Source organism: Kickxella alabastrina (assembly GCF_025024165.1).
Source record: "Kickxella alabastrina strain RSA 675 chromosome Unknown BX661scaffold_6, whole genome shotgun sequence".
Taxonomy (NCBI): Eukaryota; Fungi; Kickxellomycota; class Kickxellomycetes; order Kickxellales; family Kickxellaceae; genus Kickxella; species Kickxella alabastrina.
In genome coordinates, this window is record NW_026251477.1 from 41,993 (window position 1) to 68,739 (window position 26,747).

Here is a 26,747-nt window from a genome sequence, read left to right on the forward strand (position 1 = left end):
AAAAAGTATTTATAATAAAACGTACTAAAAACGGGTTTAAATAAGAAAATATATACTTCTGTTTAATTTTCAGTTTATACGGATCGAAAAATAGCCCATCGTTGGTTGAATGGGTTGGCATCATGTGCGTGGGTGGACCGCTTTCATTTCGGACCACTCCTGGGTTAACCCAAACAGTTCACGCATGTGTATTACTTCAATTGGCAAATATAAAACAAGATTTTTCGTGCTAAAGCTCCTCAACATCGTTGTCCTCATCAGACCCGTCCGCGTCAGCACCTGCATCCGCATCCGCGCCAGCGCCAGCGCTCGGCTTCATATGCGCCAAGATCCACTCCAGCGACCTGTCCAGCGACCCCGAGCACCCACCAGCAAGCGCCAGCTCTGCCTGTGCGCCCATCTCCCTGCACATGCCCCACAACACCTCACCATCCAGCTCACCCTCACCTCACCCTCTCGTTCATCCCTATCACCACTGGCAGCCGCGCACTCAGCCTCCCGCCCAAGCACTCGCAATGCCTGCACAGCGCCCTCGCGCAGCTCGTCTTCTTGAATACGGCGTTGCCGCAGAGCCTCGTCCATCGTCTTCCAGTTCTTGCACTCGCGCATAACCAGATGCGACTTGTAAAAGAGCCCAATGCCAAACGCACCAGCTGCTGCTGCTGCTTCCCTCCATTGCGGTTTTTGTCCTTCGATACATTGATGAGCGCCCGGCCAATAGTCTCCCATATCTTGGCGTCCTGCTTGCGCTGCTCCAAGTACAAGACGCACTGCGTCAGCACATCCTCCCACCTGCCCAAACACCCGAGTAACTCCATCAGAAACCGATTATACCCCGGGTTCATCCCACCACACCGCTCATACCATTCGAGGAAAAACCCGACCCTTTGACAGTCTCTCTCCCTCACGGCCGCCAGCCCGCCGATCTCCAGCAGCTCGCGAATCGTCGCCACGCGCAAATTCCTCTCAAACCTCGCTACAAACGCCAAAGTCGCCTGCTGGCATAAATCAGCAGCGCGCGCGTACTGTTTTGTGAAATAGAGCCGCTGCGCTGTGAATGTTACTTCGTCCAGGCCGCCGTGCGCGGATATCCACTGCGTGATTTGTGTGGGCGTTTTGTCGAACCAGTTATCTTCGTCGATCTTTGGGTGGTAGTTGATCTGGCTGCTGTCGAAGGTGACTCGCCGGTCGCGTGTTTTGCCAAAAAGTCCGCCGTCGCTGTCAGAGTAGTCGGCGAACTGGAAGAACCCGTGGGTGGCTTCAACAGCCTCGTGTTAGTGTCGCTGCTGTTGCTGTTGTCCATTGCGTGTGGGTTTTTTGAATTTTTATTTGAGGGTGAAAGTGGAAATTGCAAAATATAAATAAAAATTGGAATCCCAAAGAGAAAAATGCAAGCCAGAATTGAACAGTCAATAATCTTGATTTAATTTTTTCATACGTCCCTTTGAGTCAAAGGGACATGATGATGCAGCCCAATTTTCTACATCAACCCCCTATACAAGCAAGCTTGCGTGTGCAAAATGGCTGGGCTGGGATGCGCAACAATTTGAATCCCAACCCTCTCTCTCCTCCCCCCTTTTCTCCTCCTACACCCACTTTTCTCTTCTTTTTTCTTTATTTTCAAATCGCTCCTCACTCTCTTTTTGCTACATACCAAATTCACAAATGGACGTTGACAATTCAGTATACACCTACCTGCAGAAGCAGCAGCGGGAGGCTCCCAGCCAGCTTTCTTCATACTTTAGCGAGTTTGAGGACCTGTACGAGCGCAAGTAAGTATTGGATTTTTCTGTTTTTAAATACAAAGCCATTACCACCCTTGTTCTTTCCAACCAACTAAATCTTTTTTATTTTTACAAATCCACTTTAAAAAACTAGGATTTGGCACCAACTGACAAACCAGGTGGAAAAGTTTATCAACATCCCTGAGGCCGCGCCATACCGCATCAGCCTGTACAATGAATTTGTGCGCGACTGGCAGAAGCACATGAACAAGGTCAAACTTGTGCTTTTTGCGCTCGCGGCCGCGCGTCAGTTCGACAGCATCCCGGCGGCGTCCGAGTTCATGTCTGAGATCGCTGAGGACGTCAACAAGCCGATACCCAGATGCCTTTGCATTGGCGTCTCTGGAGAGCGCACATTTCCGTTTGTTGCTTAATGACCTGGACTCGACGCGCGAGACGCTGGAGAAGTGCCAAAAGATGATTGAAGACTTTAATCACGTTGAGCCTGTGATTTATGCCAGTTTTTACCGCGTCTGCGCTGATTACTATAAGGCCAAGGCGGCCTTTGGCCAGTACTATAAGAATGCCCTTTTGTTGCTCGCTTGCATTGATGTCAAGGAGCTGGGCGTGGAGGATCGTGTGCAACGCGCGTATGATTTGTCCATTGCTGCCTTGCTTAGCGACACCATTTACAATTTTGGCGACTTGTTGTCGCACCAGATTGTCGAGTCGCTGCGCGGCACTGAGCACGAGTGGATGTTGGAGCTTCTTTTGGCCTTCAACGCCGGCAGTATTGGCAATTTCGAGTCCCTGTTGGGCAAGATGCATGGCCAGCCTCTGTTGGTGCAGCAGGAGGCCTTTTTGCAGCAGAAGATCCGGCTGATGGCCCTGATCGAGTCTATGTTTAAGAGACAGGGTGCGGGTGCGCGCACAGTTGCCTTTGGTGATATCTCTGCCGAGACTAAATTGCCGGTCGCAGATATTGAGCACTTGGTCATGAAAGCTCTGTCGCTGGGGTTGATCCGCGGGAGCATCGACCAGGTGAGCAGATCATCACCATTCAGTGGGTGCAGCCGCGCTATCTGGCAAGGACCAGATCCGCAGCCTGGTCGACAGACTGTCGCAGTGGGAGACGCGCGTCACACAGACTGCGCAGAAGATGAGCCAGACCGCCCCGAGCTCTTTGTCTAATCAACAGATCTCAGCTTTTTCCTCCTATTTCTTCGTTTACAATACATGTCTTTTTTCTTATGTTACTTTGATCATAATTATAACTATACTTAAAGGGATAGAATGGAAGGAAGGATCATTTTTACAGTTTTTTTACTTGGTCTCAGGAAGGTATTTCGCCTTTGCGTTGTCCCACAGTTGCTTAGCGCGGTCAGTCAAACTGCCAAAGTCATCGATCGCCGGCCTTACGACCAGATTAAACACCGGCATATCGTTCTCAGGAGTGCCCTCATAATAATCAATAACATACCGGACCTGTTTCCCACAGCGATCAACATACCAATCATGTCTATCAAATGGCTTAACCCCATGGAACCAACCAGAGATCCTCGCCAACGGACTCAGATCCCTCGGCCTCCCCTGAAGCCTCAAAAGCCTCGGCTCCAAACACTCCCCCCTATGCCTCCCCTCCCACTTCAATACCTCATTCCATGCTCCCTCATTCAGGAAATTATGAATATCCACCATAACGTCCATATACTTTTCAGGCGCCGGCATGTTTTTGCGCGCAAGTGCGTTGTAGAACTGCTGTGGAGATGGGTATTCCCAGACCTCCTCCGGGGTGATTGATGGGGTGGCGCGTGGAATCGAGGAAAGCTCGCGGTCGGTTGAGAGGGATTCGGACTGCAAGGAGTGTTTTTCTTGAGTAAGATTGGCATCATGTTAAGGGGGTTTATTTCGTCATTATTGGTGCTGCTGCTGCTGCTGCTGTTGGAAGTGGATTTGGTGCCGAAAAGTGATTGCGCAAATGAAGGTGTTCTCTGCGTATGATCGACTGGGCAAGACGCGGCACCGCTGGGAGAAGAGGAAGAGGAAGAAGTGGAGGATGAGTTGACTTTGTCGTGGTCACAGGACATACGCCTGCTCCGCGGCTAGAGGTCGGAGAGTTAGAGTCAGACATTTTCTATCTTGTTGCTGTTGTTGTAAAAAAAGATGATATATAAAAGAAATAATAATGTGAATACAGATACAAAAAGAAAAGGGAAAAAAGAAGATTATGAGATTAGAAACACACCAGATATCTCGGATTCACACAATCTTTTTTAACTGACTTGCTGATGGTGATGAGAAATCCGAATGCCAGGATCTAATCAAGGTTGATCTTGGACAGAATAAAAGTTACATGCCGATTTGTATTTAGGTTTGTATTGACAATTGCGTTTACGTTGCTCAAACAGCCAAAGGAGAAAAAACAAGTGTATATAGAAGAAACGAAAGAAGAGAAAAATAGAACAACTAAAAGTAATAGGATGCAAGTAAAAAAAACAAGACACTTGTCAATATTTTTCAAGCAGCATCATTTCATTTGGCTTAAAACCGAGAAGACCACTATGCCGTGGCAATGGTCTGATCAGGGCGGTAGCTCGCGTTGGACTTGATCTGCGACCCAACGACATAGTCCTTCATGCGCCGCTCGACCTCTGGGCGGAAGTGGCGCATAAGGCCCTGCACAGGCCATGCGGCGGCATCAGCCAGAGCACAAATGGTGTGGCCTTCCATCTCCTTTGTGATCTCGAGAATCTGGTCAATCTCGGCGCAAGTGGCGTCACCTCTCACGAAGCGCGCCATCATCAGATCCAGCCACCTGGATCCCTCGCGGCAGGGCGTACACTGGCCGCAGGACTCGTGGCGGTAGAACGAGGCCAGGCGGGCGATGGCCTGTACGACATCGGTGCTCTTGTCCATGACAATGACTGCGGCCGTGCCCAAGCCCGACTGCAGATCGCGCAGGCTGTCAAAGTCCATCAGCGCTGTGTCGCACAGGCTCTTGGGCAAAAGAGGCACGGATGACCCGCCCGGGATAATGGCCAGCAGGTTGTCCCACCCGCCACGCACGCCGCCGCAGTGCCGCTCGATCAGCTCGCGCAGAGGAATCGACATCTCCTCCTCGACAGTGCACGGGTTGTTGACGTGGCCCGAAATGGCAAACAGCTTGGTGCCTGAGTTACGCGGTGCGCCAAAGCCGGCGAACCACGAGCCCCGCGGCGCAGAATGGTGGGCGCAGCGGCCACAGTCTCGACGTTGGTAACAGTGGTCGGGCAGCCAAACAGCCCAGTGTCAGCGGGGAATGGCGGCTTCAGGCGCGGCTTGCCCTGCTTGCCCTCCAGCGACTCGATCAGCGCCGTCTCCTCGCCGCAAATGTACGCACCGGCACCGCGGTGCACGTAGACATCAAAGTCATAGCCGGAGCCGCAGGCGTTCTTGCCGATCAGACCAGCCTTGTATGCCTCGTCGATGGCCTGCTGCAGGTTGGACGCCTCGTTGTAGAACTCGCCGCGGATGTAGATGTACGCCGCGTTGGCAAACATTGCGCGGCCGGCAATCAGGCAGCCCTCGATCAGCTTGTGCGGGTCATGGCGCAGGATCTCACGGTCCTTACAAGTGCCGGGCTCGCCCTCATCAGCGTTGATAACCAGGTACCGCGGGCGGCCAGGCGACGACTTTCCCATAAAGCTCCACTTGAGTCCCGACGGGAACCCAGCTCCACCGCGACCGCGCATCCCGCTGGCCTTCATCTCATTGATGATCCAGTCCTCGCCCTTGAGACAATCTCCTTTGTCTTGTGCCAGTCGCCACGCTTCAACGCTCCCTTAAGTCCAAAGTCGTGCTGTCCGTACAAGTTGGTGAATATGCGGTCCTGGTCCTTCAGCCCGCCGTACTGCCGCGAGGCGGTGCTCGCTTCGGCCGTGTATGTGCGTGTGGCTGTTACTGCAGCAGCTTTGCGGCTGCCGAGCTGCTTGGCAACTACAAGTGTAAAATATTCACAGCAATACCATGTAGGGTTTAGCAAGTTGCTGCTGCTGATGTTTTTCGAGTGGGAATTCAAAACAAGCGGGCACGATAGAGCGAACCCGCGAAATGCTCGCTTATCGAATGAGCTGAATCTTACCCTTTGTAAATGCCGGACGCATCATTTTTGTTGGTTTCCAAATGTGAAATAAAATAAAAATGTCGATTGGGCACAAAAAACTAAGGCTAAATGAAAAAGAAAAAATGATAGGGCACGAAAAATATCGATTTGGCGGTTATCTCCATCCTGCATCTGAGATGCAGATGTAAAATAAAAATATATAAAATCGGCTATTTTCGCAATCTCTGACCCGATTTTTTTATTTTCAAAACACGCCGTCGCAAAAAATCTTGCTGAATATGCGAAGAGCAAAGAAATATTGTAAAAATAAAAAGTTGAAAAATAAAAAGCTACTTGTAAAAGCTGCCATACCCGACCAATCATTGTGTACATCGATAACGAGGTCCGCAACACCAATAAAGCATGTTGGCATTTGTGAATTTTTCTCTAACGGTACATCTGCTCAGACCGCAAGTTCTGGGCAAGTTCAGACTCCCAGCGATCACCATTCGCCAGCAACTTCTCCTTGTTATACAGCAACTCCTCACGGGTCTCCGTCGTGTACTCAAAGTTGGGACCCTCGACAATCGCATCCACGGGGCAGGCCTCCTGGCAAAGACCGCAATAGATGCACTTTGTCATGTCAATATCGTAGCGCACAGTGCGACGGCTATCGTCCTCTCTAGGCTCGGCCTCAATAGTAATAGCCTGGGCGGGGCAAATGGCCTCGCACAGCTTGCACGCAATGCAACGCTCTTCGCCGACGGATACCGGCGCAAGGCGTGCTCGCCGCGGAAACGAGGCGACAGAGGGCCCTTCTCATTCGGGTAGTGCAGCGTGTAGGGCTCGCGCAGGTACTGCATGAGAACGGTATAAAAACCGCGCGCGAGTTCGGTCATAAAGAAGGTTTTGGCTGAAAAGTCCCAGACGACTGTGTTGCGTCACGCTCACCCCATGTTTGAAAAGGAATCTTAAAGTCCTTGTTTTCGGTTATGCGCTGCTCCTGGAGGTTTGTCGGGCCTTTTGCGAGGCGTAGCTGCGAGCGATAATCATGGCTCCAACATAGCGCTGGGCAGCTATGTATATGTATATAGTTTTAAAATAGTGTGGATTTGGATTTAGTAAATGTTTGCTAATTACCACATTTTGGGCAACTAAAAAACACCTTTGTTTTTGTCAACTTGAAATGAATTGAGCTGAATAGAATAGAATTGCGTATACTTACGAGTAGCCAAAGGTGAGGCGCGGGCGATCGAGCCAGCGACACGAGTAAGGGCGGCACGCTGGTACATTTTGTGTTTTGAATTTGTCTGTAGCTTGTCGTCACAAGTGAATCTGCCTTGGGGTTTATATTGAAAAAGAAGAAATACAGTCAATAAAAATGGTAAAGCGGGGAAGTGTAAACACTTGGATTTAAGGAAAGAAGCTAAAATAATAAATTGAAATTTACTCGAGCAAAAAAGCACTGAAGCCTGCATACTCTCTTCTACTTGCAGTTCAGTTTTCTTGTGTTACATGCGCGAGCCAACGAACCAGTGGGAAAAGATGCTGGGCTTTGATATTGGTGAGCCTGCGCCCAGATTGGAGATGTACCAAAAGATAACACGGCTGTGATGGAAGCCTATCAAAAACCTCCGTGCATAAGTAAAACTTTTTAATCGGCTGCCTGGAAATTAAGATTAGCGGAGATTATGAGCTTAATTATTGATCCCTGGGGCTTTTTCGGGCCATGTCGCAGCAACATCTCGCGCCTGCCGGGGGCAATGAACACAGCAGATTTGATCCAGCTGCGAATGTCGTCACACACCAGGCGGTCAATGCAAGGGAACCGACCACCCCGCTTCTTCGTTTTCGTTTTTAACACCCTTCTCGACATTAGCAGCCGTCCCAACGTCAGTACTCTTCCAGATCCATTTGGTTTTCTTGGGGTGTGCTTGCTTTGACAGCAGGCTGAGCGGCGGCACAATATTTCTTTGGTATTTTGTATTTATTCAAATATATTAAATTTCTAATAAAACGAACGCGATGAAAAAAGGATCCAGCTCATATTAAAAAGCGAAACCTCACAGAACCTTGGTCTAGTCAGATTTGTTTGTATAATAGCTCCATAGCTCCCAACTTTTCCATATCGAAATAGTATGCTAAATCTCCACTTTTTCCTTCCGCCTATAAAGTTGGGGAAATGTCCAGAAATCGGAGAAAACCCAACTTCATCACAACCGTGAACGGTTCTTTGCCGCCTGTCATTGTGATCTAATCTGCTAATCCATATGCTCACTATTTATATTTTTGTTTGGAAATCGTCTACTTGAGCGATGATCCGGAACGGGCAGCTGCAGGGTAAACGCTGAGAGCTCCTTTGGATTCGCCTGCAGCTGCTGCATCTCGTGCTGTAGCTCCTCTTCATGGGTTCTCTCAGCCTTGCGGATGACATTCGGGTCCGCTGGCCGATTACAACCTCCTCTGTGTGCTGGTTGATGGTATCGCGCATTGCTCGCGGGTACAGCTCGCAGTCCTGTGTGTAGTTAGACGACCGGGCGAGTAGCCTCTCGGTGGGAGATCCTGTCTCGAGACCGTGGAGCTGTTTTTGAAACTGGGCTCAGAGTTTTCGGGTACACAAAGACTCGACTTTTTCCGCTTGGGCATGTTGGGCTGGTCGTTGGTCGAGTATGATCTGAGTCCATGGTAAGTTGAAAAGTGCACTTGGAATACAAATATGAGATATAGCGGTAAAAAATATTTAATTTTTTTAGAGTTTGAGACAGTGATGAAAAAAACGGATAAATCCAGAAGAAAAGCTAAAAATTGTCGAAATACTGTACACGATGAGAATGACGAAAATGACAGACAATGGAGAAAAATATGTGTTGCGTTCTGGGCACTTCTTTTTTTTTTCAATTTTTTGTGGGCGCCGAGTGAAACACTGGAAAAAAAGTGCTAAAGCCACGCTGCTCAACTGTATAAAGGAGGACACACCATTTTACACAATTAAAATATGAATGGTGATAATAGAATAGAGGAACGGTGTCCATAATTGGTCCCCACAAGGGGTGTTGTTTGGTACTCATTTGGTGCTTTCTAATTTTTCATTTAGTTCGTTCCAAAATAATATTCAATTATCACGCATAGAAAAGAAGAGTGGCAATGCCAACCTCAATGTGCTCATCAATGGTAGAAAATATGGATGTGTAGGGGATAGGTATGGAAAGATAGGTGAAAAGGAGGTGAGGTGGCATTCAGACCTTCTTCAGAGTCAGGATGCTATCCTTGAGGGTGGCCACCTCCTTGACAATGGACTGGATGAGATTCTTGTTGGCAGGATTGGCCTTGAGCTTCCTGCGCACGCATCCGATGAGCTCTTTGGTGGTGTTGACTCCGCTCTTGATCAGGTCAATGATCTCCTGCTTCGTGATAAGGTCGGATCCACCAGAGGGCCTCGACGACCCCGGCTGGCCAGGCGGCCTTGCGCCGGCAGAGTCTGACTTTGGATGCGACTTGGACGCAGAGGAAGAAGAGGTTGGCGCAGTAGACACACGCTTGCGCTTCTTGGCTGCGGTGGCAGCAGCCGCAGCAGCAGCTGAAGAAGACGGCGACAAAGCTGCTGATTTGTCGGGACTGCGCGCACTGCCATCCGGGCTCTTGGTGTCGGCGGCAGGGTCTGCGGGCTTGTCTTCCTTCTCAACCCCCTCGGGCTTTGTCTCGGGCTCTTCATCAGACTCGTCGCTGTCCACTTCGGAGATTGACAGGTACGGATTTTCCTCCTCCTCGGATTGGAATCCGTCGTTGCCCTCGCGCTTGCGAAGGAGCTTCTTCAAGCTTTGGCCATCGGGAGCCAACAGATCCTTCTCCACATCGGCCTCGCCGTCCCCTTCCTCCTCCGACTCGTAGCCAGACTTGTTGGCCATGCGCTTCTGCTCTTTCTTCTCGTTGGTTTCCTCTTGGTTGTACTCGAACTGAACATCGCCGAGCTCCTCATCGTCATCAAACTCCATCTCAAAGTCATACTCGTCGATGCCGGCGTGCTTGTTGCTGCCGTCACCCTTCTTGGCGCGCTTGCTTCTGGGCGCATCTTCGTCCTCATCGTCATCGCCAAAAATATCGTCGTCGACCTCATACTCGACAAGCGACACTTTGGGTTTCTTTGCTTTTGAGGAGCCCTCGTCGTCGTCGTCCTTCTTCTCTGGTCCTTGTCCATGGCCTGCAGGCGGTTACGCATCATCCAGCGGTCGTGGACTTCGTTCTTCTGAGCGCGCCTTATCTCCTCCTCGGCCTCGTCGAGCGTAAGCGTTTTAAACTTGAGTTTGGGCGTGAATTTGTACCAGCGATCTACAGGCACGACCTTGAAGCCGTCCTCAGTCAGCACGAAAAGCACGTACGAGGAGCTCTGGCCACCCTCCAGCGATCCTGTCCACACCTCCTTTTCGTCATCATCTTCAAGCACCCAGGGCCGCGCCTCTTCAATGTCCAGCCGCCGCTTGTCCTCGTCAGCCATGTACACCTGCTTCGTGCGCTTCTTGAACAAGTTCTTTTTGTTGCTACGCGCCCCGCCAACGTCTGCAATCAGATTCATATCAGCCTTTGGCCGCTCCTTGACCTCCTCTTTGGCGCCAGTGTCCAATCCCTCAGCCCTGTTCTTCTGCATCTCCTGCTCCAGTGCTGCCGCGCGCTCCTCATTGCGCTTCTTATTTTTCAGCCGATAGTACTCCTTGTTGCGCCGCCGCAGCTTCACAGGCCCTGTGAATGCATCAAAATCGACCTGCTTGGGCGATAGCAGCCGCATGACGTTATGTGTGCGCGGCAGCCGCGAAGATACGAGCGTGTACTCGACCGAGTTGCGAACCTCGGGCTGTGGAGGCGCAACCCCTGTGGCCGCTGCCAGAGGGATGTCGCCGTCGCCTTCACCTTTGCCCCAGTTGCCCTGCCCCGGGCCGCCCGGTCTCTGTGTCAGTGATGCTGGTGGTGGTGGCTGGCGCCGGATGCTGGGCTTGGCGGGAACAGGCCGCGCGCCCATCGTGCGCATACCCGACGAGCCAGAGCTCTTTTTCCCTGGCATGCGAATTCCAGAACTCATTGTGCGATTTGATGTTTTTGTTTAAGTTTTTGATTAATTTAGAAATAATGAAAATTTTGCGAGTAAATTTTTAAAGGGAAAGGGGACAAAAAGAGCAAAAGGGGTACGGACGAGAAATTGCTTTGTAGCATACATGGCACACAGGCCCTTTGTTTCCTCCCTTTTTTTCGCTGCGGCTATGTGCAGTGGATGAGGTGTGAGCCACCTGATCATCATATTCTTACGCGTTTGATCGATTACCGCAGCAGTATTAAATTTACGCGAAATTTCACCCCGCAAAGCAGAAAAAAATTCGCCAGTGACTATTTTCATATTTTCTTGCCTATGCTGAGATCCCAGATCCTTATTTCCAATTAGTTTTTTCGATGAAGCTGTTAGACCAACAAACGAGCGGTCGGGCCACCATGGATCAGTTCGGAGAACCCGGGATTATTGGGCCTTTTCTGCCCAATGGCACGAGGCTTTTCTGTTTTATGTCAACGCAACAGATAACATAAAAACTTTGTTTTTGGAAGCATCAGATATGAGCCATTAATATTTAACATTTTTTTGTTGAGCTTTTTATTCAGCAGCGGGCGGGGTTGTGCAAAAAGGATTTTCACTCAAAAAAGCGATTTCATAGTTGAATATATATAGCCTTGGCGATAAACGGAGACGGCGGATTTTTTTGTCATCAACCATAGCTCGTTTTAAATACCGGAATATTATTATTCCTTTTCTCGAACAGATAAAGGCTACTTTTTTTTGCTAGTGAGGAAAAAATTTCACTTTCAACTAGTTCGCTTTCCCCCCTCTTCTTCTCATTCAGGTCTTAAAATACTCACCCTTGTTTCTCTAAAACCATCCCCCACACCTTCTTTTTTCCCTGCTCTTTTCAAAGGAACAACTGAATTTAACTTTTTCTTTCTTTTCTTTCATAACATACATATGGCCTCAGTTGCTTCCTCTTCTACCTCTGTATCTTCAACTGTAAATATGCCACTCACACAGACCAAGGAGGCCGCTATTTCGGCGACAACACAGTATAGCTCGGCGCCTGTTGTGGATATGGAGTACGACTACGAGGAGTTGCCAGAGACATCGCCACTGACCATGCACTTGATTGCTGGAGCCGCCGCCGGAATAATGGAGCACTCTGTCATGTACCCGTTTGACATTGTCAAGGTAAATTATTGCGTGAATTCAAAGAGAGATAAGGGTTGCAAGTGCAGCGCCATCGTTCCGTATTTATCTGTGAAACTGTTTAGCGATAAATAAGCTAACCGACTTTATATCGCTCTTCTGAACCCTCTTTTTTGTTATATTTGTTGTAGACTCGGATGCAGGTGGTCGGATCTCCGTCGTCGATGGTGTATAGCGGTATCACACATGCGTTCAAGGTTATCACAACGACCGAAGGAGTGCGGTCGCTGTGGCGGGGCGTTATGTCGGTGGTGTTGGGCGCTGGCCCTGCCCATGCCGTCTACTTTGCCACGTATGAGCATACCAAAAAGGCATTCACTACGGCAGCTGGAGGCAACGCCAATGCATTGGCAGCAGGTAAGCCACGATACTAGGATTCGCACGCTTGTGCTTATGCTTATGCTTAAGGCACGCTTTCTTTTCTCTTTTTTATTGCACCCAGCATGCGCTACTTTCTGTGCCAATCTCTGTTTGAAACTTGTCCAAACTGGTGTGCTTTTCATTTTTTGCTAACGGCTTTTTTTCTTCTTTTCTTTTTGTCCGCTCACGTGCATTCGATCTGCTTGCTGTCGAATTTCTTTTATATTTATTTTGTAGGTGCGGCCGGTGGTGTGGCAACGATCATCAGCGACGCGCTGATGAACCCATTCGACGTGATCAAGCAGCGCATGCAGCTGGCGGGCACAGGGTACAAAAACATTATCGACTGCACAACAAAAGTATTCCACAATGAGGGTCTGCGGGCCTTCTATGTCTCATACCCGACGACTCTGATGATGAACATGCCGTTCCAGACGATACAATTCGGATGCTACGACCTGTTCCGCCGGACGCTCAACCCATCGGGCACATACTCACCGACCACCCACGTTATGGCCGGTGGTCTGGCCGGCGCCATGGCGGCTGCGCTGACTACGCCGATCGATTGCTGCAAAACGCTGCTGCAGACTAGGGGCGCCTCCTCGGATCCCGAAGTGCGTGCGGCGAGCTCTATGGCGACGTCGGCGAGGATTATCTATAGAAACCAGGGCTTAAGGGCTTCTGGCGCGGTGTCAAGCCGAGAGTTATCGCCAATATGCCCGCTACTGCTATTAGCTGGACCACATACGAGTACTTCAAGTGGATGATCGCTCGGCGAGATGGCAGGCGCAACGAGTGAACGTCGTGGAGTTGCGTATATATCCCCCCTTAGAAGAAACCAAAATATTTTTTGATTGAACAAACAAAACAATAAAAATGTTAATCTCTAAAGCTTTTTCTAGGCGGCTGCCTCAATGGCATACGGAATTTTGTTAGGTTCTGCGCTTTGCGCCTGGCGATCTTCTTGATGGCAATACGACCCAGCTCTTGAGTGCTCCCCACATGGGTGCTGCCACAGGTGTTTTCCTCATATTCGCTCACGCAAATGTACCTTCTCCCATCAGACTCCATCATATTACAGCAACAAAAATACAAGTACAAAAAATGATGCCTGATAAGCAAGCAACTAGAATTTCATGAGCTAGAGGATAACGTCCACACTTCGCCCAGAGAAAATAGGTATGTTGATCCACTTGCTCATTTGATGAAGACCTGTCCTGTGATAAACAATCTGACGGCTATAACTGGAATGATATGTCGATAAATCAATCCGTGTGCTGCCTGTGGGGATGAGTAGCCGCAGAAGAGGGTACCTCCTTGGTTTCGCAACCGGCTGCTTCTGCCGCTGAGTCTCTGCCAAATGATTGCACTTAATTTCCTACCTCTGGCGAAAGGTGTTAACGCACTGTCAACACAATACCTTTTAACAAAATGTAAAGGTAGGTGCGTAAACATAATCTCAAAGGTTGTCTCAATCGTTGGGGTTTGTTACATTGATATGATGGAATAAGCAGATCATCTTCAATGACCCGATCAACGAGTTCCTGGAACCTGTTCGCGCTCTCGCCTTCAGGCATGATCCAGTAAACTTACATACGCCCCATCGGCATAATGTGGCTTGAGCATGCTAGACACGACGTGGCCACCGGAATGACACCGGCGTTCCTCAGTCTGGTTTCCTCATTCACATTCGGCATAACTATGTCGTTTGTCTGATTCTGCCACCCGCTGTAAAGTCGCCCATTGGCATACGGTTTCATTGTGGAGGAGGATGTTGTGGGCTTTGAACTTGCCGTTGGGCTGGTGATTATGCCTATGTCGGTTGGCTGGCCACCGCCTTGCGGGTAGAAGAGCTTTTGGTCGAGGGTTAGTGGAAGGAATGTTTGCTGAGAATTTTTGGTTGGTGCAGGGTCTTTGGGAGTGGTGTCTATAACCTCGAACACCTTGGCCTGAACTTTCAATTTGTACATATCGTTGGAATATGAAAGCACAGTTGCCAGTTGATTGAATTAGGGAGAAATTAACAATTATTTTTTAATGTCTGACGAACTGAGAAACCAGAGAACAAAACTAACATTGAGAATACGCGCCACTTAATTCACAAAAAAAATTTTACAGACAACTCGGAGAAAAAATCACTCCTTGTAGAATCGAGGTTCTTTGGCCAGGGTGCCATTAACTTTGTAAAACGGTCCCTTATTTCGCTTGGCAGTAATGCCTTTTCTAAGTTTATTATTTATTTGATCAGTTTTTAGACTTTTCTGTCAACATATTTGTTCATTTTGGTCATTAATCTTCACTTACAATTTTATTTTATTTTTTATTTCTCATCTTCTCTATCTCTCTTTTATATCGTCAACCACAAAAAACTCTCAGCCATGGCTGTGCTAGCCAACCGACGCCGAGGATGGCGCAATATATTGCTGATAGCGCTCCTATCCACATTCATATGCGTCGCCACGCACAGGCTAATGTTGAAGCCCAGAAAATCTGCAGATATAGACCCACAGTCAGATACAGCACCTACCTGCCAGCACCGCTAGATCAACATTTGGACAATCATCTGGCCAACGGCTGTTTCGTTTTCATTACATGCACTCATCGATGACCAAGGTGCGCCGCACAATGTTTGATGTACAAAGACGCTTCAATGACCGTTTCAACTACCCATATGTTTTTCTCAGCGATGAGCCATTTTCTGAAGGATTTATGCAGGGGGTCCGGTACATGGCAGGCCCCAACAACAGCGTGGAATTCGGGCTCATTGATAGCGGAGAATGGGTGTATCCGGAGTGGATTAATCCGCATAGGGCAGAGAAAGTGGCAGATGACTGGGCCAATTCCAATAAGATGTATGCAGACCGCGTTGAATGGCGCCACATGGTGCGCTACTGGTCGGGACCATTCGCCGATCACTCTTTGCTGCAAAAGTACCAATACATGTGGCGATTGGAGCCTGGATCCCATTATACTTGCGACTTTGAGTATGATCCGTTTGTGCACATTCAGCGGAACCACCTGTCCTATGGATTTGCCATATCTCTGGAGGAAATGCCCGATGCTGTCCCTTCGCTGCTGACAGCTGCCAGAGCATTTGTTTTGGAAAACCCAGTTCTTGTTTCTGCCAGAGAAAACTCGCTGGGCTGGCTGTTTGGGCCAGAGTTTAATCGGTGCCAGTTTCTGACAAACTTTGAAATTGTCGACTTGAATTTTGTCCGGTCTGCAAAGTACCGTGCCTTGTTTGCCTTTTTGGATCAGCGCGGTGGAATCTATTATGAGCGGTGGACTGATGCCACTGTGAGGTCGCTGGCAGCTGCAATGTTTTTGAGGCCCGACCAGGTGCATTGGTTTGAGGATGTTGGGTACGTGCATGATCTGCTGAACAATTGTCCGCAGGCAGTACTCGGCAGATGAGGTGCTACTGTGACCCATCGGAAAGCTCACATACGCTACCCATGTCCTGCTCTAGTCGCTGGAACTCTACATCGGCTAGTCTTGATCCAAATAGCATATAGTAATTTTAAGTAAAATATGAATTCTATAAAAGGTTATACCTGTACAAACAAATGAACATGTAATTTTAAAAAATAATGGCCAAATTTTTATTGATATTTTTTGGCTGCTTATGCACTTGTATTTTTACTTCTTTTGCATATAATAAATATATCTGTAACAAAAAATAATAATAAAAAGGAAACCAAAAGAGTTCTGTTGCAGCAATTATATTCCATAATTGGCGCCTTCGTTGTCGAATGGCGTGAATATCATGAAAAACACAGCATAGGTGCCTCAAACAATCGCACTGGCAATAAACATACCTTTTGAAATAATGGCGAACGGCCCGGTGATAGTACTGTTATGAGAGTGGCCAAAGGGAAGGCCAGTAGATGTGAACTGAGCAGCCACAAGGAATGCTGCCAAATGGGAGTAAAACATTTATTAGAAAACTAAGGTATCCTTATCCTCATGCAGAATATCTTGGTATTTATCAAAACTAAACTATAATAAGTGCACGGCATTTCCTGCACCGCACACATGTACACAAGCATCAAACAAACGACAATAGCAAAACAAATGTTATTTTTGATGCACCTTGAATTTGAATCAATTTCTATTGATATATTATCTGGAAAAAAACAGGTTCAATCATGAACACCGCGTGCCTTCACAATCAATATCATTGGATCAGGACATCGGATGACGTCCTACATTTGTCCGATGCATATGTGCTCGCAAAGGAGTCTCATCCCGGGCCGCTGGCCTGGGTCGCGGCCCCCTGAGGGGTTCTCAACAGTACTCTTTAAAAACCAATCGATACCAAGTCGTTCAGCAATACAAAATAACCCACTACTGCAAAGGCAGTTGCCGCAACTGCATTCATCCAGATATACTGCTTGCTCCAGAAATAATTTGTATCCACGTAAAAGCAATATTGAGAATAGGGGACGGCGATAATGGCAAGGATTCGACCAATAATTACATAGTAGAATGGCAATCTTGAGCCACTGCTACCAGACCTATCCATACCGATAATTATGTTGATCACGTATGCAACCACCATGACAAACGTGTATAAGCCTATCAAAACAATCGTGCCTTTTCTTTCCCATTCCGATATTGTTTCAGGTATTTTTCGATATAGCAGGTGCAAAAATTATTAATAAGTTAAAGTAGATTTAAAAATAAATATATGGATGAAAAATGAATGAGTGGATAGAACATGGTTTAAAATGACTGGTCTGGTCTTCATATCCTCAATTACCCCCTTGTATCAGACAAAAATAATTAAACAAAAAAGTGACATGAGAGCAGGCAAGATGAAAAGCACGTGTCATTTTTATTTTTCTTTACGCTCTCTTTTGACAGACATTTTGCCTTTCTAAAATAAAAACAGCAGCTATATTTTTACAACGTGCTGGGTCATGCCTTCTTTTAATAAAAAACATTTGGCATGTGTATGGTGCCAGCATGACTGCAAGCGTTTGTACAGATAATACAAAGGAGTATGCTGTAATGCATTTTTATATAGTTTTAAAAACACAACCTCCCATTTTATAGTAAAAAACAAGCAATTGGATGTTGCTTAAACGTTGGATGGACAATTAATAAAAATAAGGCTTTCAAGCGAATGTATTGGTAATACAACACAACCTACTGATTTTGTTTATTATCCTTAGTTTGTGTGTATCTATGAGCTTGATTGGCAATACATGCCGCAATTTGTCTAGTTTTCCCGGTGCTGCTGGCGGAACGGTCGCTCATTGACCCTAACGGTTGCATATGCATATTTTGCATACTAAGTAATTCCAAAATTGCATGTTCTCACTTGATTTAAAACTGTGAATATAAATACATATATTGATAATATTTGATTAAAACAGATACCCAAAACAAAGTACTACTCAGTTGCCAATTCCTCCGTACTGTGTAGCCCAATAGAACAAACTAATACTGCGTGAAACACCGTTACAATTGCAGTTGCCCAGAATGCGCCCTTGAACGCCGCAGTCTTTCCACCAGTAAGATCTCCGTTAAGAACAAGGGCCGTCATCGAGTCGTTGAGTAGTGCAATAAATGACATACAACCAAACAATGCTATTATAAGCCTATTATATAAATGAGATTCGGATTTGCTGGTTTTCATACCTTCTGTTATAATGCATATCATACCAATAATAAACACAAAGGCAGTAACAATGCGACCACCGGTGTGAACTTTGCTGGGTCGAAAGTACCATTACCAGCTTTGCTGTTGTCGCTTTCCACTAAAAAGCCAAGGACTCCTAACACGAGTATAGACACTACGTGCAAAACGGTGGCACCAATCATAGTGTATTTTTTTTTATTTGACATGATTAAAAATATTGACGGATATTAAAGTACAATAATAAATTTGTTAAATGAATAGAAGAGAAATATAATGAGAAAATGAAAATGAGAAAATGGCTCTATTGTTTAAGTACCCCGGTCTGGTTTGTTTTTTGCAACAATTTATTAGTCCACAAAATACTGAACAATGTTTATGTGCGTTGAAAAACACGTGCCCTTTTTTGTCACATCGATTGAGGTGCTTAACGGATGCTTTAATTATTTTATAATGCACATTTGTTCACATGGGTTGCCTTGAGCGATAAAGAAAAAGTAAGTATTGCATGTGGTTAGGCTTTTTGCGCTTATTGTTTTTGAACGATAGTAAATTTATTTATTTACAACTAAACAATAGCTGAGAAGAAATGTAAACTATATTAGCCACTGTTATTTATACCAGGCGTGCAATGCCATCATTATTCTCAAACAAATGTTTGACCAGTGATACGTTGAACAATTATCAAAAGCAAAGCGGGCAGTAGTTTGTCTTATGCTGTCTTTTTTTGTGGGCCAACAAAAACACATAAAAAAAAGTTAAGTGTAGTTAAAGCCATTGTCGCCCAAACCATATATCTTAACGCACTGGCATTACTCCCGCTAATGTCTCCACTAAGAGCATCTCCTGCCACCGAGTCGTTCAACACTACAAAAAAGGACATGCACCCGAATAATGCTGTAATTCCCCTATTATTATAGTTGGGTGATGCTTCTACAGTCTTTCTGGCTTCAATAAGAATAAGCATGTAACCAAAAAATAAAGAAATGAGCACCCCAAGCCGAGCGCCGTTGTGAAGCTTGTATGGCGCTAATGCATTGCTATCGGCTTTTTGACCTTGTTTTTCAACGAGGAAAGCAAACACGCATGACAATCCTACAGCTACCATTTGTAACCCCCACACTACGTACATAAGTGGCCTCTCCCAGTTTTTTGTGGTTATCGACATTTGATGAAACAAAAATATGAAAAAGTAATAAAATTAAGAACAGAAGAAAAATGAAGGCGCAACGGCTTCCAATTTGCCACGGATAATGTTTTATTCACAACTTAACCCACTATACCGTTGCCATTATGATTTACATTCTACTTTTATTTATACCGCTAAAAAAGCTAAAGAAAATTTGAGGCATTGAACAATTCGGCTTCTTATTTGCCTTGTATAAAGGAGTAATCAAGCTTTTTCTTTTTTCTTTTTAAATTATCGTTTGCGGATTTGCGCCAAGAGAACAGGCAATTGAACCAAAAGCCAACTAATGGCAGCTTTATGCTTTAACTATTTGTGCTTTCTACATTTTTATTATAAAATGGTGCTTGTAATGTTTCGAGTCGCACTTTTTTCCACAATTAAGTATACGTTAAGAAAATTTTATTTGAATTGATAGCTAAGAAAATCAGTTGCAAAAGTATTACTTGCGAGCAGTACCTTTGGCAAGAGAGTAGGCGGCCTTGTTGCTAGTACTACTGTTATAGTAAAAGGGAGGTGTGAGGAGCACTAGTTGTCTAGTGTTAAAAGTTAGGGGTGATTTTATAAAAGGTTTTATTACTGATGTTTCTAAAGTACTACTAGGGCCAGCCTCATCTTATATATGTGCCTTGTCGCCTTTGTTGTGCACATTGTCAATTGTGCGCTCCGTTGGTGAGAACTGGATCTTCTGCGAGCAGACCGGTATCTTGGCAAGTCAATGTTGTGGTTTTCGTGCGTGTACGCTCATGCGTGTGCATTGCAAATGGGGAGCATGTTTGGGCATCAATGTAATGCTCCCTAATTTACGCCTGCATTATCCAATTAGCGTCCTATCAATCGGCACGCAGGTGGAAACCTGTTTCGCGATTCTCGACCTCAACATCCACTTCCATATCTTCAGTCTGCGCAACACTACTGCTGTTGCTTTTGACGTGACTGAAGGATACGTTGTAATCACCTTGCTGGATTTGTGCCTTTGTGTCATTTATTATGTCCTTGTGCGGATGATTTGGACCCGTGTTTTTTGTCATGGCACGAATTGCATACTGCAAATCAGTTTTAATACAATATGAAAACCTGGCATTTCCCTTCTTGGAGGCAATAACTGCATGCCCAATGCCCTTGACCTCGATGCGTGGTACGGTCTGGTTTTTTCTCACATTTTTGCCGAAATGTTGCGCGCATCACTATTTCTAAAATATACGCCATGGCCTCCTTTTGCGTTACTTTTGCCGTTATTAATGCTTGAACCGTCGGTGTACACGTTCTTTGACATTGCTAATTGATTATTGAAACAACTGATTGAAAACAAAGAAATTAGTTGTAGATAAATAAAATTTGATGAGCTGTGGACAACCTTTAAACAACGAGATTTTTAAAATGAATCGAGGTTTCCTGCCATGCTATGACATCACACGGTGATAAACTGTATGTGCATTGCATTTTTTTCATGCCTGATGAAACAAACATAATTTTTGTAATAAATAAAAATTTTATTTTTTCTTGCAATTATTTTTGCAGCCTGCCAGCGCCTTCAATGTAGAGTATTTCTGTGCGTTGTGTCATACTCTATAAAAATATGGGTCTAAATTATTATATTCAAGTATCAAAAATTACTTAAGGAATTTAAAAAAGGGGGCACGCTGTAAACATCATGGTGTTCCTTGATGTCAGCCAGAAATACCAGAAATGTGTATAGCGGCCATGAGGGAAATCTTTATTCTTGAAAAGGGAAAATAGTGGCTTGGAATGTGTTGGGCACCACACGTTGTCTGTTGTACTTTTTTCTTCTCATTTGTTTGTTATTTTACACTTTCAATTCAATTCAACTTTTTGTTCTATTCATTTTCTTTTTTAAATGTCAGCATGTCTTTGTTTCTTGAGCGTGCATTGGAAAGCAGTTATTTTATCTGGTAATGCCAGTATAGTTGTTGGACATGCAGGCATTTAACTTTATTATTAGCAACTATGAATTACAAGGGCCTGATCGCTGTATGTTTAAACCATCGCGGCTCAATCTTTTAAATATATCTCGGCCTTTGTCTTTGCATCGGCGTAGCTGGTCCTTTTCTTGTAACGGGGTAGCCCACAGTGAAAACACTGGACAGTATGTTGTTTCTTTGTAATAGTACCGCAGTAGCAGCAGAGTCGCCGTCAGTAGTGACAATGTGGCAGCCGCCTGTACTAGAGTGCTTTGCAGAAATCTCCTATTATTGTGCACACCACTATTGCTCTGAATACAGTTTATTCTGTAACAACCACATTGAGGTGTAATACCATTTGGCTTAGCATTGTTGCGGGTTTTCTTCTATATTTTATCGGGATGTTAACCACCTTGGCATAGGTGTTGTAGAATACAAACAAATTATAGGTTATTTCGGTGTATCTAGTTACAAACTATAAGAGGTGCCTTCTCTACATGTATATACTATGGTACCATTTTGTGGACATACAATGACATTTTGATGGTTCGAATAAAATAGCTCAATTTATAGGGCTATATGAGCACACAGCTCCATGCATTAAGATATTTTATTTGAGGATGATTAAAAATGGCAACTTACATTCACACAATAGCAACAGTAGCATATATGAGCTGAGGTTCTACAAGTTCCCAAATTACAAGCAAAAAAGTTGCCTCTCACAGTTTGTAACTAGATACACCGACAAAACCTAAAGGTTGTTGTACTCTGCATATGACATGCGCGATTATTACCAATTTCAGCTGTATTTGATTGTTTACAGATTTGATTATTTAAGGCATGAAATCACAACAAATATTCCTGTGATTCCTTCTTCCCCTTGCGTTTGCTTTTGAAATTAATTAAATAATATACTCGACTACCCCCTTTATCAGATGCAAAAGCAATTGAACATTGTTGGGTTTTTGTATTATTGATGAGCCATCAAATAACGGGCCTGAATATATAATTACTTCTGGTGTATCAAGGCAATTAACTTGTCCACTGCCTAATTTGCATAAATCATTGTAGGTCGATTTGGCACAGTAAATATTTTAACCAGACTCTCGTTGGCATCACTGTTTAGTGGTATTAAAGTAAAATTACAAGATAAAAATATATGACAAATAAATAAACAAAATGGTCTGACAAGGCACATGTGCACATGAGCAGTAACAAAATGGCAAAATGGCAAAATAAAGAAAATAGACTCATGTTCTGGGCTTTTCTTTTGCTCAGCATTATTTGCTCATCTGGGCACTGCTACTTTGATTGATACAAAATGCAGGCACACACTGCCAAAGAATTTGGAGACGGTGTTAGATGCCTGTATTTTGTTTCAAACAATGTTTTTTGCTGCCAATCTCTGTGCTTTCTGGCTCCCGAATGAGATGCATAAATTACTAACACATTAACAGAAAAAGTGAGCGATTAGTTCACTAAATAGTCTTAAAAATGACCTTGGCCGGGTTAGCTCAATCGGTAGAGCGTAAGACTCTTAATCTTAAGGCTGCGGGTTCGACCCCCGCATTCGGCTTTTTTGGAGTTTTGTTAAACCCCGAGCAATTTTTTTAGCTGGTGCAAATAAAAACGGCTGTGGCTGCTGCGGATGTGGTTGTATTCAAACAAACAAACCTAAAAAATACGGCCTCTCTCCTAACTTCAATTTATTTTTTATTATTTTATTTGAATTAGCATGTCGCGCCCAGTGCTCTCGCTGAATCTTCCTGCTCATTTAAAGACTCTGCTCGTGCAGAACGGGTACCTGGCCGCCGCCGATTTTGATGAAGGGCGGGGGCAGAGGACCTGCTGCAGTTTCTCTCAGAGGCCGAGGTGCAAGCGGTTGCCGATCTTGCGCGCAAGCAGCCGGTGGCGGTGTCGGCGTGGGCGCTCGGACAGAATACGCGCAGACAAAGGAGCTTTTTGACGCAGTTGTGCGGGCTCGATTCGCTGCTTGGCGGCAAGGGCATTGCGCTTGGTGGCGGCAGTGTAAATGAGGTTGTGGGCCAGCCAGGGAGTGGCCAGACCGAGCTGTGTCTGCGGCTGTGCATGGCTGTGCAGCTGCCTGAGTCGTTGGGCGGTGCGGGGATGCGGGCGGTGTATGTGGACACAACGGGGTCATTTTACCACGTGGGTGCAGAGCGGGCGGCACAGGGTTGCGGGAGCAGCTGGTAGCGGCGCGCAAAAACGATTTATCACTGCAGCTGCCTGAGCCAGGCATGCTGCTCGATGGATTGGTGTTTTCCGGTGTACGAGGCGCATGAACTGGTTGCATTGCTAGAGTCGTTTGATGATGTTTGCCGTGAGCTCTCTAATGTAAGCCGCTGGTATCGGGTGAAGGTTTCCAAAAAAATTTAAAAAAAATTTTTGTGCTCAAAGGTATTTTACAGACCATGTGTTTTTATTAAATTTTTATTATGTAGGTCGGATTGCTGGTCGTCAACACCGTGAGCTGGCCGTTTTTGGCGTCGTTTCCAGAGAACCTCTCGCGGCGGCAAACATTGCAGGCAGAGGTTGCGCGTACATTATCACAGATCGCTGCCAAACACCAGATAGCGGCAAGTATTATATTTAATTATTATATTTGTAACTTTCGGGCTGTATATCAGAGTCATTACAAGGCTTTGTTCTGAATTTCTATTGTTGCTTGCAATTAATTATTATTTTTCTTTTATTTTTTATGTAGGTAATTTTGGTCAGCCAGGCAAAGTCGTCGGATACTGGCCATGCGCAGCGCCACATTCCAAGTGTTTGCCGATAGATGGCGATGTCTGGAGTCGCATATCGTCCAACCACTTGTCAATCAGCAACTCTGGAAGCGGGCGCTGCATTGAGCTGCACAAGTCATCTGTGTATCCGACCGGCAGGGTAAATGTCGATGGCATTTAGTTTGCATCACGTACAAAACCAGTCGGTGCGTATAAGAAATGTTGTAAATTAGTATCTGTTACACGTAACAGTAGAGATAAAAGAAAGAGGGAAAAGCTGGGAGAAATAATTTTGGTGAAAATAATGCGCATTGACAAATTGAACGACTTTAAAAATGATTTTTTATATTTAATAGTGGAGATAAATGGTCAGGTTGCCTGTGTCTTCGGCAAATGAGCACTCGACTTCCATGTCCTGCTGATCTTCCAACTGCGAAATGACATTGTTGTCGACCTTGACGGTCAAGCCCTTTCTGGTCTTGCGAATGATTTCGACATCGGGTGTGGTCTGAATCTCCAGGCGCTGCGCCAGTTTGGATAACAGGTCGTCCACGGTCAGGCGCTCAAGATACACCGCGCGGTAAACTTTTCGCCCTGAAACTTGATGTAAATGGACATTACCGATTTCCTCTTGCGCGTCATGGGCACGTATGTCGGGTCAACGCCAATCAGCTCAGTGTCGTTTGGCCCAATGAATGTGCCGCTGTTGATCCCAGACGGCAAAGAAGCAGGCGAGAACTGCCGCTTGTTGGGCGACAGGAGGTCGAGGTCGTCGGCAGAGCGCTTGCGCATGTAGGCCACTGCAGCCGCAGGAGTCAGCGGTGAGCTAAGCCCGCCAAGGTGCATACCCGGCATCCCGAGGTTCAAGGACGAGATGCCAGTGATTGGGGTCGACAGCGATGATCCCGCCGACTCGAGGTCGGCCGACGCTGCTGCAGCCACTGCGACTGAAATCGCCGAACTGTTGGCAGCCCACAGATCCTCAATTATCACGGGCTCTTCAGCATCGCAGTCATCGCCGGTCAGCGTGTACTCGACAAAGGGCGTGACCTGCTGTACAGGTGCAAAGGTGGTGGTGAACTCAGCCATTTGCTGCTGCGTCATCGTGGTGGTGCTGCCGCCGTTGCTGCCGGTGAGCGATAGCTTGGCTTTTGCTTTTCCCACAGCTTGTCAAGATGCCGCTGGTCGTCCTTATTTTTCCGCTCAGCACCCTTGTCGCGGAACAGCTTTATGCGCGCATAGCAGCGCTCAATGATTTTGCCAGACGCAAGGCTGCTGTTGGCAGATGTCGGCGAAAATGTGGCTGCGGTGCTAGTGTTGGGTGCTGACTGTGTGTCTAGTGAAGCTGGGTGATTTCCCGCGGTTGCGGGCGGCACGGGTGTCGAGAACGAACCCATAACCTGAGACTTAGCCATGCCGTGAGATTCGGCCGACGAAACAACCATGGCGTTGGTCGAGGGGAGCGAGGTGTTAGGCGACGACATCTGGCCGATCGATGCGGCAAAGTCTGCTGCGTCACTAGCGCCCATCGGAGCAGGGGTCGCGTAGTGCGTGTCGAGGTGGATGCGCAGTGGGATTCCCTTGACGCCCTTGATGCGGCTAAAGTCAGTCGACAGGCAGTTGAAGCGGACCATGATCTTGGCGCCCCGCCTCCCCTGCCACTGGAACGTCACCCGGTCAAACTGCTTAGTTTCCGCAGAAACCACACCAATGGAGCCGGCCTTGTCCAGCTCAATGGCGCGTGCAACACGTGGGTTCTCTTGCTGATTGAGCCAAAAGTTCCAGTACGTAGCGGCACCCTTGCGGTGCGAGTCCTCGTGGAACGAAATGCGCAGCGTGGTGCTGTAGAACGTGTCAGAGTGCATCTTGTCCATCATCGATATCCCGTACAGCTGGCCCTTGTTGAGGTACGTGAGAGTGGGCTCGTCGGCCTTTTGCGCCGCGGCCGTGGGTGCCTCCAGGATGTAGTCAAAGCGCATTCCATTGTTGCTGATAATATGAGGATGAACGTGCTGATGTTGCTGCTGCTGCTGGATATGAATTGGAGTCGTAGACGTGTGCAGGGCTCCGGCAACGTCAATAACGCTGTACTCGTGATCAACACCGCCGGTGCCGGCGGCAAGAGCAGCTGAGGTTGACGCAGAATCGACAGATGATCCGTTGTTGGGGTCAAATCCTGCTGCTGAGTGCTGTGGGTGGTATGCTGGGTGTGCATATGGCGAAAATCCACTTGCCTGGTATGCGCCAGCAGCGTCGCCACTAACCGCAGCTACTGACCCTGCATGGTGGGCCGAGGTGGTAATAGGGCCGACTTGTTGCTGGTGCTGATGCTGGTGCTGGGCGTGGTACTGGGCCATCGACGTGTGCCCGGCCTGGGATTGGTGGTGGTGGTGCTGCTGGTGCTGCTGTTGCTGGACGTGGTACTGAGAGACATTGGTATGCAACAGAGGCGACTGGTGGTGCTGCTGCTGCTGATGGCCAGAATGTTGCTGCTGCTGTTGCTGCGAGCTAGTGTGCTGCGTGTGTTGTTGCTGCTGTTGCTGGGCGGTCGGGTGGTGAAAGAACCCATGCGCAGCTAGTTGTTGACCTCCGGCCGCGCTGGTAATCACGTTACCAGCATTGTCTCTCCGTTCAGGCCCGCCCAAGTTGTACGTGGCATAGTACGAAGCCGCATCTGCCGGGATGGATCCCATATGAACGCCCGATATATGACTACAGTAAAGCAATAATTGCGGATAGTATTTATTTAGTACGTGCATGAGTTACTGCGTCCTTATGATGTTTGTCTAATGTAAACAAACAAACAAAAAACCAAACCATACAATAGCTA

At 46.7% G+C, this 26,747-nt stretch overlaps 13 protein-coding genes and 1 non-coding gene across 14 annotated transcripts; 5 read left to right on the forward strand and 9 right to left on the reverse strand.

Annotated features, from left to right (window-relative positions):
* Positions 1 to 229: 229 nt before the first annotated feature.
* Positions 230 to 1,303, reverse strand: BX661DRAFT_197074 (uncharacterized protein; the record flags this gene model as incomplete). The annotated part of the gene is made up of 4 exons (XM_051538102.1): positions 230 to 424; positions 448 to 621; positions 651 to 1,218; positions 1,266 to 1,303. The coding sequence occupies 4 exons, from the start codon at positions 1,301 to 1,303 to the stop codon at positions 230 to 232; spliced, it is 975 nt and encodes a 324-aa protein (XP_051392932.1).
* A 245-nt stretch (positions 1,304 to 1,548) lies between these two features.
* On the forward strand, positions 1,549 to 2,887 carry BX661DRAFT_209564 (uncharacterized protein; the record flags this gene model as incomplete). Its single annotated transcript, XM_051538697.1, has 4 exons — positions 1,549 to 1,772; positions 1,879 to 2,067; positions 2,096 to 2,765; positions 2,789 to 2,887. The coding sequence occupies exons 1-4, from the start codon at positions 1,666 to 1,668 to the stop codon at positions 2,885 to 2,887; spliced, it is 1,065 nt and encodes a 354-aa protein (XP_051392933.1). The 5' UTR covers positions 1,549 to 1,665.
* Positions 2,888 to 2,964: 77 nt separating this feature from the next.
* On the reverse strand, positions 2,965 to 3,855 carry BX661DRAFT_179374 (cytochrome c/c1 heme-lyase; the record flags this gene model as incomplete). Its single annotated transcript, XM_051535175.1, has 3 exons — positions 2,965 to 3,578; positions 3,731 to 3,789; positions 3,810 to 3,855. The coding sequence occupies 3 exons, from the start codon at positions 3,853 to 3,855 to the stop codon at positions 3,048 to 3,050; spliced, it is 636 nt and encodes a 211-aa protein (XP_051392934.1). The 3' UTR covers positions 2,965 to 3,047.
* Positions 3,856 to 4,084: 229 nt separating this feature from the next.
* BX661DRAFT_179375 (NADH dehydrogenase flavoprotein 1, mitochondrial) lies at positions 4,085 to 5,915 on the reverse strand. Its single transcript, XM_051535176.1, has 4 exons — positions 5,845 to 5,915; positions 5,532 to 5,699; positions 4,927 to 5,505; positions 4,085 to 4,894 (listed from the first exon to the last, which is right to left on the reverse strand). The coding sequence occupies exons 1-4, from the start codon at positions 5,867 to 5,869 to the stop codon at positions 4,284 to 4,286; spliced, it is 1,383 nt and encodes a 460-aa protein (XP_051392935.1). The 5' UTR covers positions 5,870 to 5,915; the 3' UTR covers positions 4,085 to 4,283.
* A 132-nt stretch (positions 5,916 to 6,047) lies between these two features.
* BX661DRAFT_179376 (NADH-quinone oxidoreductase, chain I) lies at positions 6,048 to 7,329 on the reverse strand. Its single transcript, XM_051535177.1, is given in 3 exon segments — positions 6,048 to 6,540; positions 6,558 to 6,736; positions 7,031 to 7,329. The coding sequence occupies 3 exon segments, from the start codon at positions 7,095 to 7,097 to the stop codon at positions 6,253 to 6,255; spliced, it is 534 nt and encodes a 177-aa protein (XP_051392936.1). The 5' UTR covers positions 7,098 to 7,329; the 3' UTR covers positions 6,048 to 6,252.
* A 1,570-nt stretch (positions 7,330 to 8,899) lies between these two features.
* BX661DRAFT_179378 (uncharacterized protein) lies at positions 8,900 to 10,985 on the reverse strand. Its single transcript, XM_051535178.1, has 2 exons — positions 10,018 to 10,985; positions 8,900 to 9,991 (listed from the first exon to the last, which is right to left on the reverse strand). The coding sequence occupies exons 1-2, from the start codon at positions 10,874 to 10,876 to the stop codon at positions 9,042 to 9,044; spliced, it is 1,809 nt and encodes a 602-aa protein (XP_051392937.1). The 5' UTR covers positions 10,877 to 10,985; the 3' UTR covers positions 8,900 to 9,041.
* A 449-nt stretch (positions 10,986 to 11,434) lies between these two features.
* On the forward strand, positions 11,435 to 13,282 carry BX661DRAFT_179381 (mitochondrial carrier domain-containing protein). Its single transcript, XM_051535179.1, is given in 4 exon segments — positions 11,435 to 12,040; positions 12,190 to 12,415; positions 12,656 to 13,109; positions 13,121 to 13,282. 4 exon segments carry the CDS (start codon positions 11,804 to 11,806, stop codon positions 13,215 to 13,217), a joined length of 1,014 nt encoding a protein of 337 aa, XP_051392938.1. The 5' UTR covers positions 11,435 to 11,803; the 3' UTR covers positions 13,218 to 13,282.
* Positions 13,283 to 14,007: 725 nt separating this feature from the next.
* On the reverse strand, positions 14,008 to 14,388 carry BX661DRAFT_197080 (uncharacterized protein; the record flags this gene model as incomplete). The annotated part of the gene is made up of 1 exon (XM_051538103.1): positions 14,008 to 14,388. The coding sequence occupies one exon, from the start codon at positions 14,386 to 14,388 to the stop codon at positions 14,008 to 14,010; it is 381 nt and encodes a 126-aa protein (XP_051392939.1).
* A 655-nt stretch (positions 14,389 to 15,043) lies between these two features.
* Positions 15,044 to 15,933, forward strand: BX661DRAFT_193363 (glycosyltransferase family 15 protein; the record flags this gene model as incomplete). Its single annotated transcript, XM_051537774.1, is given in 2 exon segments — positions 15,044 to 15,817; positions 15,829 to 15,933. 2 exon segments carry the CDS (start codon positions 15,044 to 15,046, stop codon positions 15,931 to 15,933), a joined length of 879 nt encoding a protein of 292 aa, XP_051392940.1.
* Positions 15,934 to 17,772: 1,839 nt separating this feature from the next.
* Positions 17,773 to 18,364, reverse strand: BX661DRAFT_179386 (uncharacterized protein). Its single transcript, XM_051535180.1, has 2 exons — positions 18,154 to 18,364; positions 17,773 to 18,133 (listed from the first exon to the last, which is right to left on the reverse strand). The coding sequence occupies exons 1-2, from the start codon at positions 18,269 to 18,271 to the stop codon at positions 17,817 to 17,819; spliced, it is 435 nt and encodes a 144-aa protein (XP_051392941.1). The 5' UTR covers positions 18,272 to 18,364; the 3' UTR covers positions 17,773 to 17,816.
* Positions 18,365 to 18,594: 230 nt separating this feature from the next.
* BX661DRAFT_179387 (uncharacterized protein) lies at positions 18,595 to 19,353 on the reverse strand. The gene has a single exon (XM_051535181.1). The coding sequence runs from the start codon at positions 19,228 to 19,230 to the stop codon at positions 18,775 to 18,777; it is 456 nt and encodes a 151-aa protein (XP_051392942.1). The 5' UTR covers positions 19,231 to 19,353; the 3' UTR covers positions 18,595 to 18,774.
* Positions 19,354 to 22,673: 3,320 nt separating this feature from the next.
* On the forward strand, positions 22,674 to 22,746 carry BX661DRAFT_t40. Its single transcript has one exon. It is a non-coding gene; the product is annotated as a tRNA-Lys (tRNA).
* Positions 22,747 to 22,823: 77 nt separating this feature from the next.
* BX661DRAFT_179399 (uncharacterized protein) lies at positions 22,824 to 23,917 on the forward strand. The gene is given in 5 exon segments (XM_051535182.1): positions 22,824 to 23,023; positions 23,035 to 23,343; positions 23,364 to 23,446; positions 23,466 to 23,525; positions 23,633 to 23,917. 5 exon segments carry the CDS (start codon positions 22,906 to 22,908, stop codon positions 23,840 to 23,842), a joined length of 780 nt encoding a protein of 259 aa, XP_051392943.1. The 5' UTR covers positions 22,824 to 22,905; the 3' UTR covers positions 23,843 to 23,917.
* Positions 23,918 to 25,017: 1,100 nt separating this feature from the next.
* BX661DRAFT_141611 (CP2 transcription factor) lies at positions 25,018 to 25,896 on the reverse strand (the record flags this gene model as incomplete). Its single annotated transcript, XM_051532896.1, has 2 exons — positions 25,018 to 25,220; positions 25,437 to 25,896. The coding sequence occupies 2 exons, from the start codon at positions 25,894 to 25,896 to the stop codon at positions 25,018 to 25,020; spliced, it is 663 nt and encodes a 220-aa protein (XP_051392944.1).
* Between the last annotated feature and the right edge of the window lie 851 nt (positions 25,897 to 26,747).

Excerpts from the sequence above, each read along its gene's own strand:
- BX661DRAFT_179375 (XM_051535176.1), bottom strand. The coding sequence starts at position 5,869 with ATGATGCGTCCGGCATTTACAAAGG. Across the intron at positions 5,700-5,844 it reads GCGTCCGGCATTTACAAAGG|TTGCCAAGCAGCTCGGCAGC; the intron begins GTAAGATTCAGC and ends TTACACTTGTAG. Across the intron at positions 4,895-4,926 it reads TCTGCGCCGCGGGGCTCGTG|GCACCAAGCTGTTTGCCATT; the intron begins GTTCGCCGGCTT and ends CGCGTAACTCAG.
- BX661DRAFT_179376 (XM_051535177.1), bottom strand. The coding sequence starts at position 7,097 with ATGTACCAGCGTGCCGCCCTTACTCGTGTCGCTGGCTCGATCGCCCGC. Across the intron at positions 6,737-7,030 it reads CGCCTCACCTTTGGCTACTC|TCGTCTGGGACTTTTCAGCC; the intron begins GTAAGTATACGC and ends GACGCAACACAG.
- BX661DRAFT_179378 (XM_051535178.1), bottom strand. The coding sequence starts at position 10,876 with ATGAGTTCTGGAATTCGCATGCCAGGGAAAAAGAGCTCTGGCTCGTCG. Across the intron at positions 9,992-10,017 it reads CCACGACCGCTGGATGATGC|GACCAGAGAAGAAGGACGAC; the intron begins GTAACCGCCTGC and ends GCCATGGACAAG.
- BX661DRAFT_179381 (XM_051535179.1), top strand. The coding sequence starts at position 11,804 with ATGGCCTCAGTTGCTTCCTCTTCTACCTCTGTATCTTCAACTGTAAAT. Across the intron at positions 12,041-12,189 it reads ACCCGTTTGACATTGTCAAG|ACTCGGATGCAGGTGGTCGG; the intron begins GTAAATTATTGC and ends TATTTGTTGTAG. Across the intron at positions 12,416-12,655 it reads CGCCAATGCATTGGCAGCAG|GTGCGGCCGGTGGTGTGGCA; the intron begins GTAAGCCACGAT and ends TTTATTTTGTAG.
- BX661DRAFT_179386 (XM_051535180.1), bottom strand. The coding sequence starts at position 18,271 with ATGTCAAATAAAAAAAAATACACTATGATTGGTGCCACCGTTTTGCAC.
- BX661DRAFT_179387 (XM_051535181.1), bottom strand. The coding sequence starts at position 19,230 with ATGTCGATAACCACAAAAAACTGGGAGAGGCCACTTATGTACGTAGTG.
- BX661DRAFT_179399 (XM_051535182.1), top strand. The coding sequence starts at position 22,906 with ATGTCGCGCCCAGTGCTCTCGCTGAATCTTCCTGCTCATTTAAAGACT. Across the intron at positions 23,526-23,632 it reads TTTGCCGTGAGCTCTCTAAT|GTCGGATTGCTGGTCGTCAA; the intron begins GTAAGCCGCTGG and ends TTTATTATGTAG.